This window comes from Galeopterus variegatus, unplaced genomic scaffold (assembly GCF_000696425.1).
Source record: "Galeopterus variegatus unplaced genomic scaffold, G_variegatus-3.0.2 Scaffold138, whole genome shotgun sequence".
NCBI classification, from domain to species: domain Eukaryota; kingdom Metazoa; phylum Chordata; class Mammalia; order Dermoptera; family Cynocephalidae; genus Galeopterus; species Galeopterus variegatus.
This window is the reverse complement of record NW_007726249.1, coordinates 441,701-460,216: the sequence shown is the minus strand read 5'-3', so window position 1 is coordinate 460,216 and position 18,516 is coordinate 441,701. Positions and strand designations below refer to the sequence as shown.

Sequence of the window (18,516 nt, the reverse complement as noted above, 5' to 3'; positions counted from 1 at the left end):
AAATTTTCTTTTCAATGAGTGCCCTGAATTTAAGCAAATCTGAATAAAAATAAATACCCTTTTGGTTTCCTGGGGCTTTTTCAGGATCTGTGACTGTGGCTGGAGTAAAAGGCAGAGCAGGTTGAGAACTGCAATTTAAGGCCCCCCACCAGCTCCGCACCCCCTCCCCTGCAAAAAAAAAAAAAAAAAAAAAAGGAGAAATATAAAGGAGGATGAAAGAAACCAAGCATTCTTTTCTCCAACAAAGGTTAAAATGACAAAGAATATTGGACTGAATTCTCTTCCTCTAAAATGAAAGAAATCACAATTCAAGCTTTGACTTCTGTCCGTGGTGCTGAAGTTTATTCATTTCAAACCAGTTTCAGTTAACAGGTGAGGATCTCCCCTAAAATTTAATGCATGGGGTGGGAGAGACGAGAATGCTACAATTAAACCACTTTATCTACATTTAGCATAAAATGTGAGAAACGTTGACGGGATGCTGCAGCTCGAATAGGGTGCTCATCACAACTCCACGGCAATGAGATGAGACGCAGTGGCATGAGAGACCCCAGACGATAAGAGTCTCTTGCGGTCTGCCCCAGGGCCTGGCCCGCCTTTGCCTCCCTGGCTGTTATCTTCGGTACTACAAAGAGAACACAAACATACTTGGCTTGGTGACCTGGCTCTACTGGAAAAGTCAGCTTCATATGACTGTGCCAAACCTCTTAGCTTGACCACTGACCAGCTGCTACCCACCAGCTCCCACTCCAGCCTGATGACCTTCTAAGTTTCATAAATTGGTAAACAAATGACTCATTAGCGCTAATAAGGACAATCCTGGTGACTTCCATTGAAATCCTTCAGGATCTTGCAATTCTGGGGAGGAAGATGAGCTGCCAATCAGCAGTGCAAAGATGACTTGACCCTATGAATATTTTAATATCCTGGTGCTAGTGATAGTAACTTTTTTTAAAAGCATTTTCTCAGCAGGCTGTAGCTGAGGATAACACTATTGTCCTGAGACTCGTGCGCCACCCACCAAGTTGGGGCAGAAATTTCAGAAGGAACAAGCTTCTACACTGGTCCCTTTCCTGCTGAAGGTGTCCCCTGGTAGTATTCTCTGACAAGATTTGAACCTCAGCAAAACCACAATTTTCTTCCTCCCCATCCCATTTGCATCCCCAGTTCCTCTTACCCGGAAGCTGTTGCAGCCCAGTCCACTTTGTGCTCCAATCCTGTCCATCCTGCCCCCGAAGCAGCTGGACCTCCGCAGGCTCCGAGGGGCAGTGAGCAGTGCCCTCAGCTTGCTTTTCAGGAGGGTAGATCTATCGGAGGAGTCCCAGGGGCCCCTTCCGAGAGCACCCCCCTCTCTCTGGGCTGGGCTGACCTCCCCAGTCCAGGGAGGCACCTCAGGGACGGAGCTGAGGGCTGCCCCAGCTTCATCATTCTGCTCATTTAGTACTTGTGGGGGCATGGCCTCATCTTCTAAAGGCATCTTGTCCTCCAGACGGTCCAGTAAATTCTTTACAAAAGGAAAATACAGGGAAAGAGAGAGGTCTCACTGACTTAGAGAAAATCAAGAAGAATGAATACAGAATCAGAAAGCCCCCTGGTCGCAGGCTGTGCCCCCTTTCCTGGTCCTACCTTGAAATCCATCAGGTCTGCATTGGACACAGCATTGTACACGGGGTTAGCTCCCATTTGACCTGGAAGCTGAAATGCCAGGAAGAGGAGGAAGCTCACGGTGATGGTGGAGAAGGAGCCCATGCTGGCGCTGGCCAAGGAGCGATCCAGTGCTTGCTGCCTCTTGTCTCTCCTCTCTGGTCTCCCCCCTCACCCTTGTCCGTCACTGTCTCCCAGCTGCCCAGCGCCTCCTCTTTTTATAGCCCCCCAGCTCTCTGAGCACGCAAGAGGGCTGGAACCCTCCCCATTCTGTCACTTGCAGCGATAAAGCAGCTGAGTGAGGGGCCAGCAGAAGATGCCCTTTTAAAGTTATCAGTCCAGCAGAGCTCGTCACAGCCCCTCCGCCTTGGGCAGCCCCGACAGCCCCCCAGACCCTCGGCTGCAAGAGCCACATTCTTGCTGATTTGCCTCAAGAGGCTCCCACTTCAAAGGTGTGAGAAGAGCAAAAAAGAGTCCTTGGTTATCTCCCCGCTGTGCCTCAGGATTCTTTCTCCTCACTGGACTCATGTGGGGAAGTGGAGGGTGATGCTGGGCTCTTGGCAGGTGCCCAGCTCCCCCAGTTTGATGGTGGCTCAGCTGTCAGGGCTCCAAATAAGGGCGGGAGAGGAGGAAGTGGCAGGCGCTGGGCAGCTCGGCACAGATGAGCCAGCCCCCCACCTGACTCACCAGCGCGGCCACCCTCGGCCCTGGCAGGCCACTCCACGGCCAGGGGAGAGGAGGCATTTTTGAGAGTATGAAGTCAGCCGGGAACCAGAAGTGAAGGGCCAAGAATTCAGCTCCCAAACAGAAACACCGGGAAAAGTCTGGAACACACAGTCTTTCCCTCCAAAGCTCCTCCTGCTTCACGTCCCCCACGACACCCCCCCAAGGCGTTGAGGGGACTATGCTTAGGGGACGCTGCTGTTTTCACTTCCCCACCTCACTGCCTATAGAAGCTCAAGTGCTTTGAGTTCGAAGCTTGCAACCCCCCTGCCCTTCCCAGGAAAGCTTCCATGGCAAGTAGGCGGATGGAGAGGGCTGGGGGGAGGTGGCATCCACAATTTCCCTTAACACCTTCTGTGTCCTTCACTGAGGCCAGGCAAGGGACTGAGCCACGAAGTCTCCAAAAGAGAAATAACAGGCAGCGAGGCTGTCCAGTTACTGGGCATTGTCCATTCGCTGAGCACCGAACTCAGCATGAGCGCATGGCGCAGCGCATGCGGGGGAAGAATGCTAAACGTGAGGGGTCGAGAGACCCGCGCTGCAGCCCAAAACAAACCGGTCGCACATGTCTTCGGGGCTTCATTTTCCTCATCTGGAAAATGAGGAAAACCTGCCCTCCCCACCTCTCAGAGTGTTGCAGGGCTCGACCGAGCTAAGAAAGCGTGAACTCGTTTTCAAGCAGGCAGTGCTCTGTGATCGCAAGATGGTGACAATGGCTGCCCTTACTGACCACTTGCAATGAGCCAGGCACCGTGAGAGAGCTTCGTGCGGATGATTTCACTTTCATCCTCACCCCCAAGAGGGGGTAGTAACGTTCCCATTTACAGAGGGACAGAGCTGAGACTGAGCGGTTGTCACTTGCCCAAGGCCACTGAGCTTGTGAGTCCCAGAACCCGAACTGAACCCCAGGTCTGACACTAGCATCCACATTCTTAACCCATTTCACATAGACTGCTGCCTCCTCGCCCTTTAGGTGCATTCCCCAGCTAAACACACCCCTTTTCCTCACCCCACAGACCCCTGAGTGGCTCCTTGTCCCCCGTGTCCCAGGGCTATAGCTTTGTGAGCTGGACAAGTTCGTGTGTGTGTGTGTGTGTGTGTGTGTGTGTGTGTGTGTGTGTGTGTGGCTGCTCTCTCCTTTCGGACTGCCTCAAGGAAAGGGCGACATCCAATCCCCACGACCTATTTCCACACCTCACATGTTTTAACCTACTCCTTGGAAGCTCAGAAAATGTGTGTTGAAAGCCCAGCTCCATCCCAGGCATGTCCATCCCCAGCTGTGCTAACCGTGGTTGATCAGATGGAGAGGCTGTTATGCAGCTATAAGGCAGGAAATCGGGGCAGTAAGTGGCCAGAGGTCACAAGAGGTATCCAGGGTGATATTATGCTAAGATGGAAGGAAAAGAGGGGTCCTCTTCAGCAAGCTGGGGGGTTTGGGCTACTGATTTGAATCAGCCCAATTCAGCTTAAGATCTGCAATGGGTGCAGCTCTACGTAGGAACTCTGGGGACAAAAATTGATCGTATCCTGATGAGTCCCTGGAATGTGCTCACAGCTTAATTGCTCGGTTGGCACGCTATTATTAGCAAAGAGGATTCAGCGAGAAAGCCACACTGGGGGACACAGCTCCTTCTGCGTGCGTCACACAGCCTGTCTCCCGCAGATGCCCTTTGAGACAGGCCTCTGATGCAGACCAAGACTTCCGGAAAGGCATGGAGGCAGGTGGCCTCTGCACTGGCTGATGCAGCTCCCCTGTCCTGAGCCACTTCTGAAGTCTGTAGGTGGCCCAAGGAGAAGCGGAAGTCCTGTCCAACGTTCCAGAAAGGGAATTTCAGAATTTGTCCACTTCCCTTTATTAAAGTTTCTTTGCCTCTTCCAGAGGGAAACTGGAGTGGAACATGAGTGTCAGTTGTTGAGTTTCTTCTATTATCCAGGACAAGAAAAAGGTTATTCAGTCGTGCTGCCCTGAGGGCTTTATGCAGAACCGCCATCACCTCCTGCACCAGCAGGGCCCAGCGAAAATGCAGACAGTTCCCAAAGGCACTTATCACCCCAAATCCTATTAAAGCCATTGATTTGAGCCAGAAATGGAGAGCAGCTTGACAAAAGTTTCTCCTCATTTCCATGCCCCTGCTCAACTTTGGGGTGTGTGTGAGAGCTAATATTTAACGGGGTGTTTAGAGCCAGCCTGCAGGAATGAGAGAGAAGAGAAGCAGCAGGTGCATAAGGCCACCCCCCCACCCCCCGACCCCTGCCAGCTGAAAAATCAAAAGCCTGTTTCCTTATCGCCGGAGAGAAGTCGTCTCGGTGACATGACGGAAGGAGCATTGCAAATGGGTGCAGGAAACCAGAATCTGGGCATCTCCAGTTTCCGGCCCCGAGTTTGGTTTCTCAGCTCTCCATGGAGAAGCTGTGGGCTGCAGCAGGGAGCCACAGAGTTCCAGCGGTGTCACGCATGTGCAGAACTGGTATGAAAAACCTGTCACGTTCAGGGCATGACTCTGCCAGACTCAAATGGTCTAAAGCAGAAGTCCCAGCTGGGAGAAATTGGTAGGACCCTGTTGCCCATTTAGGAATGGTTGTTTCTGACTTTGAAATTGCTGTTTCATTTCTTTCATACAATATGGAGGTCACGGGGGTGCTGGAAGTTGGAGTTCCTAGAAAAGAAAGCCTAAGGGAAAAGTTCACTTTCTAAAGCTTTATGGGGGTTCCAGAGTGAGGGGGAAAGGGAAGTGAGATAATGTATTGGTTAACTATTCTGCGTAACAAAGTATCCCAGACCTTAGCAAACCTTAAAATAACTCATATCTGCTATCTGATAGTTTCTGTGGATCAGGAATCCCTGCCAGCTGGGTGACCCTGGCTCAGGGCTCTCCCAGGCCACAGTTAAGATGTCGTCTGGAGCTACCATCATCTCAAAGCTTGGCTGGGGCAAGATCTGCTTTCAAGCTCCCTCCTGTGGCTGTCAGCAGGCCTCAGGTCCTCCCCGACTGTCCTCCCCGGCTGTCGGCTGGAAGCATCTGCTCCTTGCCTTGTGGGCCTCTCCACAAAGACACAACAGACTCCCTTTAGGTCAAGCAAGAGAGAGAGAAGGAAAGAAAGAAGATGTGACATTGGCCAGCCACCAAATAAAATACATTTTAAAAAAAGAAGTTGTGGAAGTCACAGTCTCTTTGTAACCTAATCCTGGAAGTGACATCCCATCATTTTTGTTGAAAGTGTTCATTAAAAGTGAGTCATAGGTCCTGCTCATACTCAAAGGGAGGGGATCACACACAGGCATGGATCCCAGGAGGTGGCGATCACGGGGGCCATCCCAGAGGCTGCCACGCAGGTGGGGAAGGAGGGAGAGCAAATGGAAAGTGACATGTTACCCTACTGGCCATGGCTTTGCCAAAACACTGCAGTGGTTGGGCTGCTGTGGGGGCACCCACAGAGAGCTTCATGCAGGACAGCACCTAGGAGCAGTTTGTGAGGAGAGAAGGGGACGAGCAGGTGGCATCCTGCAGGTAACAGAGTCCCGCAGACCTGGGGCTTAAAACAACAGAAGTGGATTGCCTTGTGGTTCTGGAGGCTGGAAGGCAGAAATCAAGGTGTCGGCAGGATCATGCTCTCTGAAGCCTGTAACGGAGGATCGCTCCCTGCGCCTTCCAGCTTCTGGTAACTGCCCGTGATCCTCAGTGTTCCTTGGCTTGTAGCTGTGTCACTGTAATCTATGCCTCCGCCACCACAGGGCCGTCCTCCATCTCTGCGTCTCTTCTCCTGTTCTCATAAGGACACCAGTCATGTCGTACTAGCAATCTACCCTGCTCCAGTATGACTTCACCTCAATTAATCACGTCTACGATGATCTCGTTTCCATATTATATCTGCAGTGGCCTTTTTTCACATTCTTTTTTTTTTTTTTTTTTTTTTTTTTTTTTTTTTTTTTTTTTTGTCCTTTTTGAGACCGGCTGCACTGCGCTCAGCCAGTGAGTGCTGAGAGCACCGGTCATCCCTATATAGGATCCGAACCCGCGGCGGGCGGGAGCGCTGCTGTGCTCCCAGCACTGCACTCTCCTGAGTGCGCCACGGGCTCAGCCCTCTTTTTTCACATTCTGAGGTTCTGGGGGTTAGGGCTTCAACATATCTTCTGAGGGGACACAATTCAACCCATAATAAGCACTTTATCCATGGGCTCCTTTCCACCCCCCGTCTCTCACTGGTCAAGGCACCCCTCCCCGCCCCGTGGCCATTGACTCCATGCACTTTTGGGCTATGTTACCCTGTTCATCCAGGCAGTGTCTGGGAAGCCAGAGACTCCTTGGTCCAGTCCTCCCACGGACCGGCTTGGCAATCTCTCCTTGCCAATTGATGTCACTTGTGGGTGCATTTTGGTATAGGAGGTGGGAGGGGGCAGACAGCAGCCATGGGCACCTCGTCAGCCATTGTTAAAGCTGCATTTGCTGAGAGGCCAGAGGCAATGGTGAGCCGAGCAGGTGCGAGACAGCTTCAGACACCCGTGTATCCCAGCACCTAGCGCAGAGCTGGCGCATACCTATTCTTTAGGAAATATTTATTGAGTGACTGAATCAGCGAGTTTGCCTTTGGTGCCTCTCCTACCCACATCCCTCCCTACGTAAACCTAAGTGGCCACCACTGCCCCTGTCCTCCCTGGGGATCTCACGAGGAGGGGGAGTCACCCTCTGGCTGAAGCATGAAGGTTCTGCTCTCTCCCCTGATGCAGAAGGAACCAGATCAGGGAGGCTGGAGTGGGAGGCCAGTTAGAAAGCTGGGCAGGGCCGGCCCGTGGCTCACTCGGGAGAGTGCGGTGCTGATAACACCAAGGCCCCGGGTTCGGATCCCATACAGGGATGGCCGGTTGCTCACTGGGTGAGCGTGGTGCTGACAACACCAAGTCAAGGGTTAAGATCCCCTTACCGGTCATCTTTTTTTAAAAAAAAAAAAAAAAGAAAGAAAGCTGGGCAGCCACATGGGCAGGAGGGTGAGGGTCTCTACCAGCAAGGGAAGGGAAAGAGCACAGAGAGGAGATGCCACATGGCAGGAGGCAGTGGACGTGGTCGTCCAGCAGAGAACGGAGTCAAGGAAGATTCCACGGGCTCCAGTCATCAAGGGTGGGGCTCTGGGAGAAGGTTTAATCATTGGGAGTGTCTTAGTTACAGTTCTCCTGAACCTGAGACACGGATTCAAGTATAAGTGGTTCATTTTGGAAACAATCTCAGGAAACATCAGAAGGAGAGTGGGGAAGTGACTATAGGGGGTAAATGGAGCTTAAACCTCCTCCCCACAGAGAACTCCACCCAGGCCTAAAACACTTGCCCCCTGTGAATTGAGGGAGCTGGGTCTCTAAACACCGACTCCTGCCAGATGTTGGCTGAGCACCACTCCTGGTCATTGTTAATTCCCCAGCACCACCTGCCTGCCGCAAGGAGCCAAGTGGGCTCTGGTTGCCCGAGAAAGTGCTCAGGCAGAAAAGCATGGTGCTGCTGGACGGAGGCAGGGCTGGCGTGCACTGAAGCGGCGGGCTCAGGGGCTAGGGTCTCGCAGTGTCAGAGACACAAGAGCCAGGGACAGGATGGTGGGAGCCAGGCAGCTGTATGGTGCCAGCTCCCAACCCAAGAGAAATGGGTTGCTTAGTGGAACAGGACTGATTATTTAAGCTAGGGCAGTAGGTGAAACCTCCTGGAGAGAAAAGCGTAGAAGGCTGAGAGCTACAGCATGAACAAAGGCGAATGGCCAAGTTCACGATTTGGTTCAGCCCCTAAAGAAATGTGGGGAGTTTTTTCCTTGCCACAAATCATTCTCAGAAGGGTTGAAGCTGCCACAAAAGGGATGGAAAAGGGCTCAGCATTCTTTGAGAATGTCACAGGTGCAGAACTGCTGACATGAGGTGAAGCATTCAGGCCCAGTGCTATCCTGACTTCTGTCACCTCAGCACTTGACACCCAGCAAAGCCAGTCCGCCCTCTACTAAAACTCCTTTTAGCTCTGAAGCCATGCACCAAACCTCCTTGGGTGTGTTTTCATCAACAGGTCTTTCTGGGAATAAAGTAACAGAGTCTCTGGAGAGAGATCATTTGGCAGTTTAATTAGAGACGAGATTGATAATGGAGAAGTTGGAAAGGTCAAGGCCATGGCTACAGCTACAAAGGGAAACATTAGGAAGGGCTGGCTTTAAAGGCACCCATAGACAGTGCACGCGCTCCGTGCTGCCCACAAACACCAGCCACATGGGGAGCTCGATGGAATGTCACTCTATTGGATACATCAGGCCACCCACTACCCAGGCTCCAGCAGTCATGTTTGGCTACTTCACAGCTCACTCTGGGATCCTCTTTCCTGGACCTTTGCTGGGGAAAGACCCAAGGAACAGGATGTATCATGTGTAGGCTCCATCGTCTGAGCCCTATTTATGGACGAGCCAGACTCACCTGGAAGAATTCTGAAGCGCTGGCTGGGTTTGGACAGTGAGTGTTCTGGGAGGGCGTGTCCTCATCACCTGAGCAGAGGAGACAGACTGTCAGCAGGCAGTGGCACCAAGTGTTGAACTGAGTGATTCCAGGAGGAGGGGTCTTCCATCTCTCCAGCAAGCCTAATTCACCGGCTTGGAAAAGGCTGGGTGGGACAGTGATTAGGGGCCTGGGTGCTTGAATCCTGGCTCTGCCACTTACTAACTGCGTGACCCAGAGCAAGTGCATAACTTCTCTGTGCCTTAGTTTCCGCATTTGTTTTGTTTTGTTTTTTAAAAGATGACCGGTAAGGGGATCCTAACCCCTGACTTGGTGTTGTCAGCACCACGCTCAATTAGTGAACTAACCGGCCATCCCTATATAGGGATCCGAACCCGTGGCCTTAGTGTTATCAGCACCACACAATTAGTGAGCTAACCGGCCATCCCTATATAGGGATCCGAACCCGTGGCCTTAGTGTTATCAGCACCACACTCTCCCGAGTGAGCCACGGGCTGGCCCCTAGTTTCCGTATTTATAACATGAGGGATAATAAGAGTTGTACTTCTTAGAGGTGTTGTAAGGATTATATGAGTTAATGGAACAGTGCCTGGTACATTAATGAGGCCTTTATAAACGTTAACCGTTCTACTTACTCATTGCCCTCCCTGGTTGAGAACATTATACAAAGATGACTCACAGTTTGTTGGAAAATAAGCTGCTCCTAAAACCTGTTTTTAAAAAATCTTAATTGATCTCATAAGATATCCATAATCTCTGATGCACACTGAATTAAAATGACAAATAACACAAAGACCCACCACTTCTGGTGCCTTCTCACTCAAAGAAACATCAGATGAGAATATCAGAAAGACCATGAGAGCCCAGTTCAAGGCCAGGAGTGAGATCCCAGTGCTGGCACTTAGTGGCTGCAGGCTCTCAGGTAGGATGCTTGTTTTTTCTAGGTCTCGATTTTCTCATCTGGGAAATGGGGCTATAACAGGACACTGACCTCGTGGTCCTTTACCCCTCAGCTGAGCCTGAATCATGAACAGCAGTATGGGGAAGAAAATAGCATGAGGCCCTCCCTGGGAGCCTGGGAGCAGAGGAGGCTCAGCAGTGTGGCCTGGCATGCCTGGATCACAGATGTGTGGGAAGGGAACCCACAGAGGAGAGGGCAGCTACCTCTCCCAGGACTCCCTGCCAGTCAAAGCAACACAGTAGGAGCCTTATGGTTGTCTCTTATGGAAGAAGTGACGATGTGGCCCCAGGAGAGTGGCTCCCTGAAAAGCTGGGCCTCTTTTCAGACTCCTCCCACCTTGTGGGCTGGGGTTTTGAAGGCTCCTTTCCAGGATGGGATCAGGAATGGAAGGTTTGAAGCTGAGATTTGGGGCAGGATGGAGAACTCACCCCCATTAGGAATGCAAATGGCCAGTGTGCAAGACACACACACGCACTGCCCTCAGTCTCTGACACTTGAGTTAAACCTTTTGCAAACAAGAATCATCAGGGAGAGAACTTTAATGGTGGAAGTGTAGGCAGAGGAAAGCCCAGTGGGGCAAACGCTTGGACACACATCCTAGGTTGCGCGGATATATCAGGGCCCGCTCCACCCCCAGAAAGAAACTGCCCTGCTATGAAAGACAGTTTCTGCAAGTGTTTCAAGGGCTCAAAGTGTTTGTAGACATTCCAGAGCATTAAACACCCTGAAAGAAAAGAAACTCCACCAACCCACTTGATCTGAACTTGAGGTCATGTCCCTACCTCACCATGAAGATGCCATTGGGAACCTTCAAGAAAACGCAGGATTTTGTGTTTTTTGTTTTGTTTTGTTTTGTTTGAAATGAGAGATTATTTTTAATGCACCTAGACAAATCAGTTTCACAAGGAAAAGCTATAATGTTGACTTTATTTCACTGTGGAAATGTTGTGCTCAAAGGTAAGAAACCATCTTATATAAAACAACCTAATAAATAAATTAATTAAAATAAATAAATAGGAGTCACTTCAAAGGGGGTTGTGGAGTTGGGGAAAGAGCCCTGTACGGAGTCAGAAGCAGGTGTCTGCAGCCAGGACTTCCTCTCAATGCTTTCTCAGCACTGTGGGGAGAAGAGAGAGGGTAATGATGGTGTTAGGGTGGGAAACTGAGGCAGGAGCTGGCTCCTCCTCACCAGGCACCACCCCCCAACCCCCTAGTCCTCAGCAGATCTTAACGTTTGAGGCTTTGGGCCTCAGTTTCTTCATCTGTTAACTGGGGATTTCCAACTTCCTGGTGATCCTGCCCTCTGTAGACAGTTTCGGGGAAACCAGGAGGAATAATGCATAGGACTCTTTCTGTTCCAAGGAGGGGCTGCCAGACAATGACAGACTCCACACTAAGGAGATTCTACACCCTTTAATAGGAGAGGTAGCGGGTGGAGAGATGGTGGGTGGGGACTCATGGGCATGTGGGGTCCACACTGAATATTTCCAGAAAGGCACTCCTTGGTCCTGAAGACTATTGGCAAGAGGGAGCGATGTTCCCAAAGAGTGTGGAACTCAGAGACAATGAACACAGATGTGGCTCTAACGGTGGCACATCTGGGAGTGGGGTGGGGCTGCGGGGCTGAGGGTGGGTGACAGGGTGGCAGCTTACCATTGCAGCCCAGGCCACTGTGGAAGCTGATCCGGTCCAGCCTCCGCCCAAAGCAGCCTGAGGCACGCTTTGTCTTGCGACTGGATATTCCCCACAGGGCCTGGAAGACGTCCTCAGGCCCAAAGATGCTTGTAGGGGTAACCTGGGCCTCCCGGGCTTCCCAAGCTTCTGTGGGGCCAATGCCCTGCTGGAGGGTTTCCAGGACCATCCTCTCTGCCTGCAGCTCCGGGACCTTGTCCTGCAGACTGTCCGGCAGCTCCTGCAACGGGTAGGGGAGACTGAGCCTCAGGAACCCACACCGTGGCTTGCCCACCTTCATGGCACGCAGTGAACCAACCGCTTGGGTATGGGGTCCTGGCACCCAATCTCGCTGCTTTCTGCTTCTTTTTTCACAAATTCCCAAAGGAAGGTGGGGACTCCTTGGGACAGTAGGTGGGGACCTGTTAATTTCTGTTGCCAAGCCCTCGGTACCTGCCCTGTCTATGCAGTCTCTCAGTGCTCACCGTTATCCCAGACGAGGCCGGGCCAGGGCCGCCCAGTGGGTGAGAAAGGCCTCCCAGTGGCAACAGGTGCAAGAAAAGGAGGAGCAGGATTGCCCGGGGCGGTGTCATCTGGGGGTCCATGTCTCTGGAGGGACAGGTGGAGACTGCTGCTGCTGCCGTGCTCCGTTGGGGTTCACGTACCACCTCCTGGCTCCTCCTCGGCCAACGCAGCCTTTTATCCCTGGCTGGGTGTCCGGCCGGCCCCATCCTGCGGGTTTATCTCTGATTTAGGAACCACATTCCAGTCCGCTGAGCTCAGGGCCCGGGAATGCATCCCTCCCCGCCTGCAATGAGTCCTCTCGGGGCGGAGGCTGCGGAGAGCAGGCCTTGTACAGTAATGGGCAGGGCCGGAGCGAGAGCGCACGGGGGACACCAGCACGTCCCTGTCTCCTGCAGAATTCCAGGGGCCTTCGCATGGCGCCTTCCCCTTCTGTCCCCACCCAAACCATTCCTGGAAAGGGCGGGGAGAACCTCAGCGTTCCGAGGCCCGACACCAACTCGCGGCGCACGGGGTGACTCAGCTGCAAAAGGCCCAGCTGACACCCCTCCACCAGCAGCACGTCTTCCCTCTCCCTGCAAGGTCCCTCGCCCGCTTGTAACTCAGCTCCTGCCTGACTTCCTCGCACCCTCCCCGGCTTTGGGTCTCCAGGGAGCCCTGGCCGCTGTCCGTGGTGCTGATCGCCCGAGTGCACTTTGCGTTAACTCTCAAGGTCTGCTCTCCTCAGAGGGATTTGCAGGCCAGAAAGACTTGCGTGGGACGGAGGCAAGAGACCTCTGAGACCCTTCCCTGCTTTCTCACAACAGCCCAATCCCACAAGCCTCACAGCACTGGGGATGCCGATTCTCCAGTGTCAAATGATTAAAAGCCTGGTCATGACAAGGAACTTCTGGAATGCTGATATTTCTTCCATCCTTTCAAGGGTAGAGCTGATTTGGCTGGAATTTCGAGAAGCAAGGCCCAGAGATTAAGTCATCCAGGAATGCCTTCTATGGAATCTCCTCGAGGTCCTCTCCCCCATTTAGCCAACGTATGTTGGAAAAAGAAAGGATTGGAAAGATGACTATTTGGTGGGACGCCAGAGGAGTGGGGAGTGCCCCTGCTCCAATGCCTCCTTCATCTGATCACCCATGAATTAAATGGAAAAAGAAAGGATTGGAAAGATGACTATTTGGTGGGATGCCAGAGGAGTGGGGAGTGCCCCTGCTCCAATGCCTCCTTCATCTGATCACCCATGAATTAATTCCCATTAGCATATGATCTGGATCTCCCATCTGTGATTTAAAATGAGGTTTTAAAAAGAAATGGTCCTGGGAAGAGACACAGCAGCTTAAACACCCCCTAAAGGGTATATGACCATTGTCACTACCCCTTCCAGAGAATTTGTGTTAACACGCAGCAGGACGGGGTGATGGAGTTGTCTAGGAAGGGAGATGGGCTACGGCAGAGATGGGGAAACAGGCAACAAGAGGAAGCTTGGACCTCTATGCAAATCTTTTTTTAATAATAGCATCTGCCAGGTATTGTGTGGGAAAAGTACTGTTATTGTTCATTTTTCAAACAAGAAAACTGAACTCAGATGAATTAATCTACTCTCTGAAAATCACACAATTGACGAGTGGTAAAGCCTGGACTGCAATCTAGGCAGTCTGATTCCAGCTCTTAATCACTGCCAGGGTGACCACAAAGTGTTTCTACTAAAAGGAAACTCAGATGAATCCATTGTTACCTCTGAAGGCTCAGGGAGCTGTGCGTGATGTGTAAGTCTGGTGGTTATGTGTGCAGGAGGGGGGGTGGAAAGTGTGGCTAAGATGAGCATTTTGCAGAAGAAGTGGGGGAAGAGTAAGAACTGTGTAAAGCACCAGTCCTGGCAAGGTACTGGGGGCCAGGGCAGTGTGTGTGCCCAAGCGCACTGCAGGAAGGATATCCAAAAGAGGTGAGGAAGGCAACGCAATTCAGCCAAGTGCAGAGCTGAGTCAGAGGATCGAGGGCTGCTGGGGATGTAAAAAGTCCCTTGTGCTGGGTGTCACTAGGTGAAGGGTTGGGAGCAAGACAGAGCCCATCAACCAGTGCCTGTTAAGAACTGACTCTGCATCTACCTTGAGATTCACTTTGCTCTTCTGCAAAATGGGCATATGCTCCCTTCTTGCAAGGACTAAAGGGAGAAAATGATGTCTGTGAAAGCCCGTGGCAGTGTGGGAAGAGCCAAAGAATTAGGAATACCTGAGAGAGTTGGTCCTTGCACTGAAGGAGATGGAGATCTCACTGGGGAGGCAGAGAAAGCTTAGGGGGAACAATGAAGAGCTATGCACTCTGACAGAGCCTCTATCTGCCCCCAGTGGAGGGGACTGTGGGAGGAGACTTCAGGGAAGACACAGGACTAGATACATCCCCCAAGGCCTTCGGTCCAGGAAAGGATGACATATTACCAATCATCTCTCACACCAGAGCATTCCCATGAATGTGGAACAAGTGCCTACTGTATGCCATGCAACTCTGCACGTCTACTCAATGAAGTTAATCATGCCATCTATGTCACAGCACTGTCATGTAAGGACTAAATCAGATGATGTTTGTAGTAGGCTAAATAATAACCTCTAAAGATGTCCACATCAGAATCCCCAGAACCTGCAAATATGTTCTTTACATGGTGAAAAGGGGTTTGCAGAGGTGATGAAGTTAAGGATCTGGAGGTGAGGATAATCTCCTGTATTATCCATGAGGGCCCAATGTAATCACTAGGGTTCTTATAAGAGGAGTAGGATGATCAGGGTCAAAGAGGGAAAATGACAGAAGCCAGAGAGGAGAGAAGATGCTACACTGCTGGCTTTGAAGACAGAGGAGGGGCCATGAGCCAAGGGATGTAGTTGGCCTCTAGAATCTAGAAAGGCAAAGAAGTGGATTCTTCCCTAGAGCTTCCAGCAGGAACGCTAGCCTGTCAACACCTTGATTTTAGCCCAGTGAAACAGATTTCAGACTTTTGATCTCTAGCACTGTAAAAAAATTAATTCATTACTTTAAGTCAATAAGCTTGTGAGACTTTGTTTCAGCAGCAGTAAGAAACTAGTATAGTATGTTGAAAGTGCTGAGCATTGTGCCTGGCACAGAGGAAGCCCTCAGTAAAGGCTGTTGTGTTGGTTCTTACAGTAGTGACACCTGGGTGCTAGGTGCTGGCCACAGAGAAAGGAATAAGACCTTTCACTCATTTAACAAAATTTCATTAAGGGCCTGGGGTCATAGTGGTCCAGAGTCCAGACTAAAGTCCATGGCCTGGGTCAATTTCACTTCAACTTCTTGCTGCCTGTGTGACCTTCAACAAAATTTCATTAAGGGCCTGGGGTCATAGTGGTCCAGAGCCCAGACTAAAGTCCATGGCCTGGGTCAATTTCACTTCAACTTCTTGCTGCCTGTGTGACCTTGGACAAGTTGATTCATCTCTCTTCTTGTTTTCTCATGTCTACCTCATAGGACTGTGAGGATGAGCAGAGATTGTGCAGGTAAAAATCTAATATTTTTCCTGGAAGCTGGGGATTCATGATGGACAAAACAGTCCTCACTACCGAGGAGGTTACAGTGCATGGGGAAAGGCAGACAGTCACTGGCCCCGCAGGATGACACAGTGAGTGACTGACACAGTGGCAGTGGGTCCTGGATGCTCTGTGAGCACAGCAGGAATTCTCAGTTGAGAGGGAGCTTCCTGGAGAACATGGTGCTGGGCTAAGGCTTTGGAGGATAGGAAAGAATTAGCCACGAGAAGGAAGAGGGGGCGGGCAGTCTGGGTAGAAGCAAAGGCTGGGGCGAGGGAGCTGGGCACAAGCAAAGGCTGGGGTGGGGGAGCTGGTTAGCTGATCACTACCACCCCTAGGCTCTCAGCAGAAGGAAGAAGTTGCAGGAAAGAGCAGGTTTGGCTGGTCAGAGAGCATGGCTCCCACTGCTAGACTTTTGTAGCTTCCCCTTTTCCCCCAATCTCCAGCCCAGTCCTGAGCAGCCATAGCGGGGAGCAGGAGAGCACTGACACCTGGAGGAGGTGACAGAGGAAGCAGAGGAGCACTGAGTGGGGAGGTGGGGGCAGTTGAGTCTCTGCCCACTGCTGACTCACTGTGGCTTGGTGCAAGTCACTTCTCTGCACTGGGACTCTGATCCCCCTGTGCAGAATGAAGGCATTGGGCAAGGATTTCTCCCAGGCTCAAAAGCCCTAATGTTAACAAGTCAGCTTCCCCTAGTTCAAGGTTAGGTCTGCCTGTCAGCTCCCACTCCTCCAACAGTACCTCCATTTTCTGTGACCCTTGGATTTTCTCCAAAAGCCAGAACTCACCTGCATAGGGGCCATCACATTCTTCACAGCTGTGGCAGGCATGTGGGTGCATATGTGTGTGAACGTGTGTGTATGTGGGGGGGGGCTGTTTTGGAAATCAGCATGGGTGTGTAGACCTTCCCTGCCCTTGAAGTGAATTTCTAGGTTGATGGTTAACAGAGAGAGGGCTGGGCTTGACAGCCTGGAAGAAAATAGTTACTAATTCCCACTCCACTGCTAACATGTCCAGCCTCGCCAGTAATTTCTGGACATCTAAGTGTCGTAGAAGGGATGCATGTGTGTTGCAGGGTAATATTTTCTCTCTCTTTTTCTTTCCTTTCTCCCTCCCATTTCTATAGCCACATAAGGAAAAAGGAACTCTGAATAGATCACCTTATCCTTCCCACCTCCTCCAGAAAGGACTGTATCCATAATGTCCCCATAGCTGACATTTTGGTGACACCATCAGAGATGAATCCAGCAATGCCTGAAGTCAATCTACTTTGGATTTTTCAGTTATGTGAGCCAATAGATCTGCACTCTGCCTTTTTTTGGCCTAAACCATTTTAAGTTACATTTCTGTCACTTCCATCCTAAAGATCCTTAACTGACACAGTCCCCAAAGGAAATCGCCTGCCTTTTTCTTAGAAAAGTTTCTTGAGAACAAGATATTTTGGTAATAGCCTGAGGTCTCAGAGCCTTTGCAGTCAAACGTTCTGAACACTGTTTAACTCTCTCCTCTTGCAATGTGTTAGTATCTGTGGTCAGACAAGAAGTAGAAAATGTGTTCAATAACTTTCCAAAAGGCTGTGGGAACTAGAGTGAAAATCAGAAGCCTGGTTTTTTTCTTTTTTCTTTTTCTTTTTCAAAAGATGACCAGTAAGGGGATCTTAACCCTGTTGCTTTGCCTCATATGGATTTGTCTCCTCTCTTCCCCCAGGTAATGGAGCCACAAAAGGATTACTCAAAGCCCATTTCTTCCAAGTAGTGAGAGACTCCGAAGGGGTTAATTTCCCAGAATGCTCAAGAGAGAGGCATTCCTTCCTTTGAAAATTAACCACAAACTGGGGTTCTCGCCCTGCATTTATTCTCCAGACCAGGAAGTTACAGGAAAAGAACATAGGTGGGGTTATGGCCAATTATAGTTTAACAGTAGAAGCTGGTAACATTCAGTGAAACAAGCAAAGTGACATTCCATAATGCAATTTGTAAAAGGTTAAGTCGATCCACCAACAAAAGCTTGATCTTAACAAACACTGTTTTTCCCTACAGCAATTTCCCCAGCATTTTTACATATCCGTCATGTAACTTGTCTGTCCTTGAACCAGCAACCTTGCTGTGTTACAATTCTATAGCTTACAACAGAGACTTTAGCCTGGGGAAAGTTTCCTGTCTTTTGCAAGGTTAACATTTCTATACGTAATCCCAAAAGGTTCAGCTAAACCTGAGACTACAGGGCTTTGGAGGCCCTGTGAAACACATCTGCTTTATAGTATACTCCATGTAACCCTTGGCTTGGTGTTGTCAGCACCACGCTCCCCCAAGTGAGCTAACTGGCCATCCCTATATAGGATCCGAACCTGTGGCCTTGTTGTTATCAGCACCGCACCCTCCCAAGTGAGCCACGGGCTGGCCCTAGAAGCCTGTTTTTTTCCAAATCTAAATGACCAGCATGGATCAGCAGGTGAGAGGATGCAGGAAGATGATACTCAGAGGTACACCCCAGTATCCACACCCTACAGGGGCTCTGTCCTGGCACAGTGGGGAGAAATGGAAGAATTAGAAGGCCCAAAGCCTGCCTTCAGGTTGCTTATGGTCTAACTGGGCAGACAGACCTCCCCTCCATCAGGCTGAAGAGGGCTCTTTAAGCAGAGCTGGGGGCCAGCCTGCGGCTCACTTGGGAGAGCGTGGTGCTGACAACACCGTGTCAGGGGTTAAGATCCCCTTACAGGTCATTTTTTTTTAAAAAAAAAAAGAAGCAGAGCTAAGGACAAGCATCCTTGGTCCCCACCCACCAGTCAGGCAGTTTGTACAGGCTGTGACACTGTGCCCAAGATACCACCAAAGTGGTCCGTCTGCCTCCTGAGGCGGTTCCCTCCTGAGATCCTCCTGGCCCAGGACTCTCACTTGCTTCCTGTAGGAAGAGAGGCGAAGGCAATCTCAGCTCAGAGCCGCTAGCCTGGACATGGGTATGACAATCATATTCTAACACTGCTAGTCCAGGAAAGAGAT

General features: G+C 50.8%; 2 protein-coding genes across 2 annotated transcripts; both read right to left on the bottom strand.

The window, feature by feature from the left end:
* Window positions 1-319: 319 nt before the first annotated feature.
* On the bottom strand, window positions 320-1,838 carry NPPA (natriuretic peptide A). Its single transcript, XM_008589763.1, has 3 exons — window positions 1,627-1,838; window positions 1,178-1,504; window positions 320-625 (listed from the first exon to the last, which is right to left on the bottom strand). Exons 1-3 carry the CDS (start codon window positions 1,747-1,749, stop codon window positions 614-616), a joined length of 462 nt encoding a protein of 153 aa, XP_008587985.1. The 5' UTR covers window positions 1,750-1,838; the 3' UTR covers window positions 320-613.
* Window positions 1,839-8,503: 6,665 nt separating this feature from the next.
* On the bottom strand, window positions 8,504-12,073 carry NPPB (natriuretic peptide B). The gene is made up of 4 exons (XM_008589901.1): window positions 11,954-12,073; window positions 11,451-11,709; window positions 8,798-8,865; window positions 8,504-8,509 (listed from the first exon to the last, which is right to left on the bottom strand). The coding sequence occupies exons 1-4, from the start codon at window positions 12,071-12,073 to the stop codon at window positions 8,504-8,506; spliced, it is 453 nt and encodes a 150-aa protein (XP_008588123.1).
* Between the last annotated feature and the right edge of the window lie 6,443 nt (window positions 12,074-18,516).

Coding starts and splice junctions, on each gene's coding strand:
- NPPA (XM_008589763.1), bottom strand. CDS start 1,749: ATGGGCTCCTTCTCCACCATCACCGTGAGCTTCCTCCTCTTCCTGGCA. Junction 1,505..1,626: donor CAGACCTGATGGATTTCAAG/GTAGGACCAGGA, acceptor CCTTTTGTAAAG/AATTTACTGGACCGTCTGGA.
- NPPB (XM_008589901.1), bottom strand. CDS start 12,073: ATGGACCCCCAGATGACACCGCCCCGGGCAATCCTGCTCCTCCTTTTC. Junction 11,710..11,953: donor CGGCCTCGTCTGGGATAACG/GTGAGCACTGAG, acceptor TACCCGTTGCAG/GAGCTGCCGGACAGTCTGCA. Junction 8,866..11,450: donor CAGTGGCCTGGGCTGCAATG/GTAAGCTGCCAC, acceptor TCCTCTGCTCAG/GTGATGAGGACACGCCCTCC.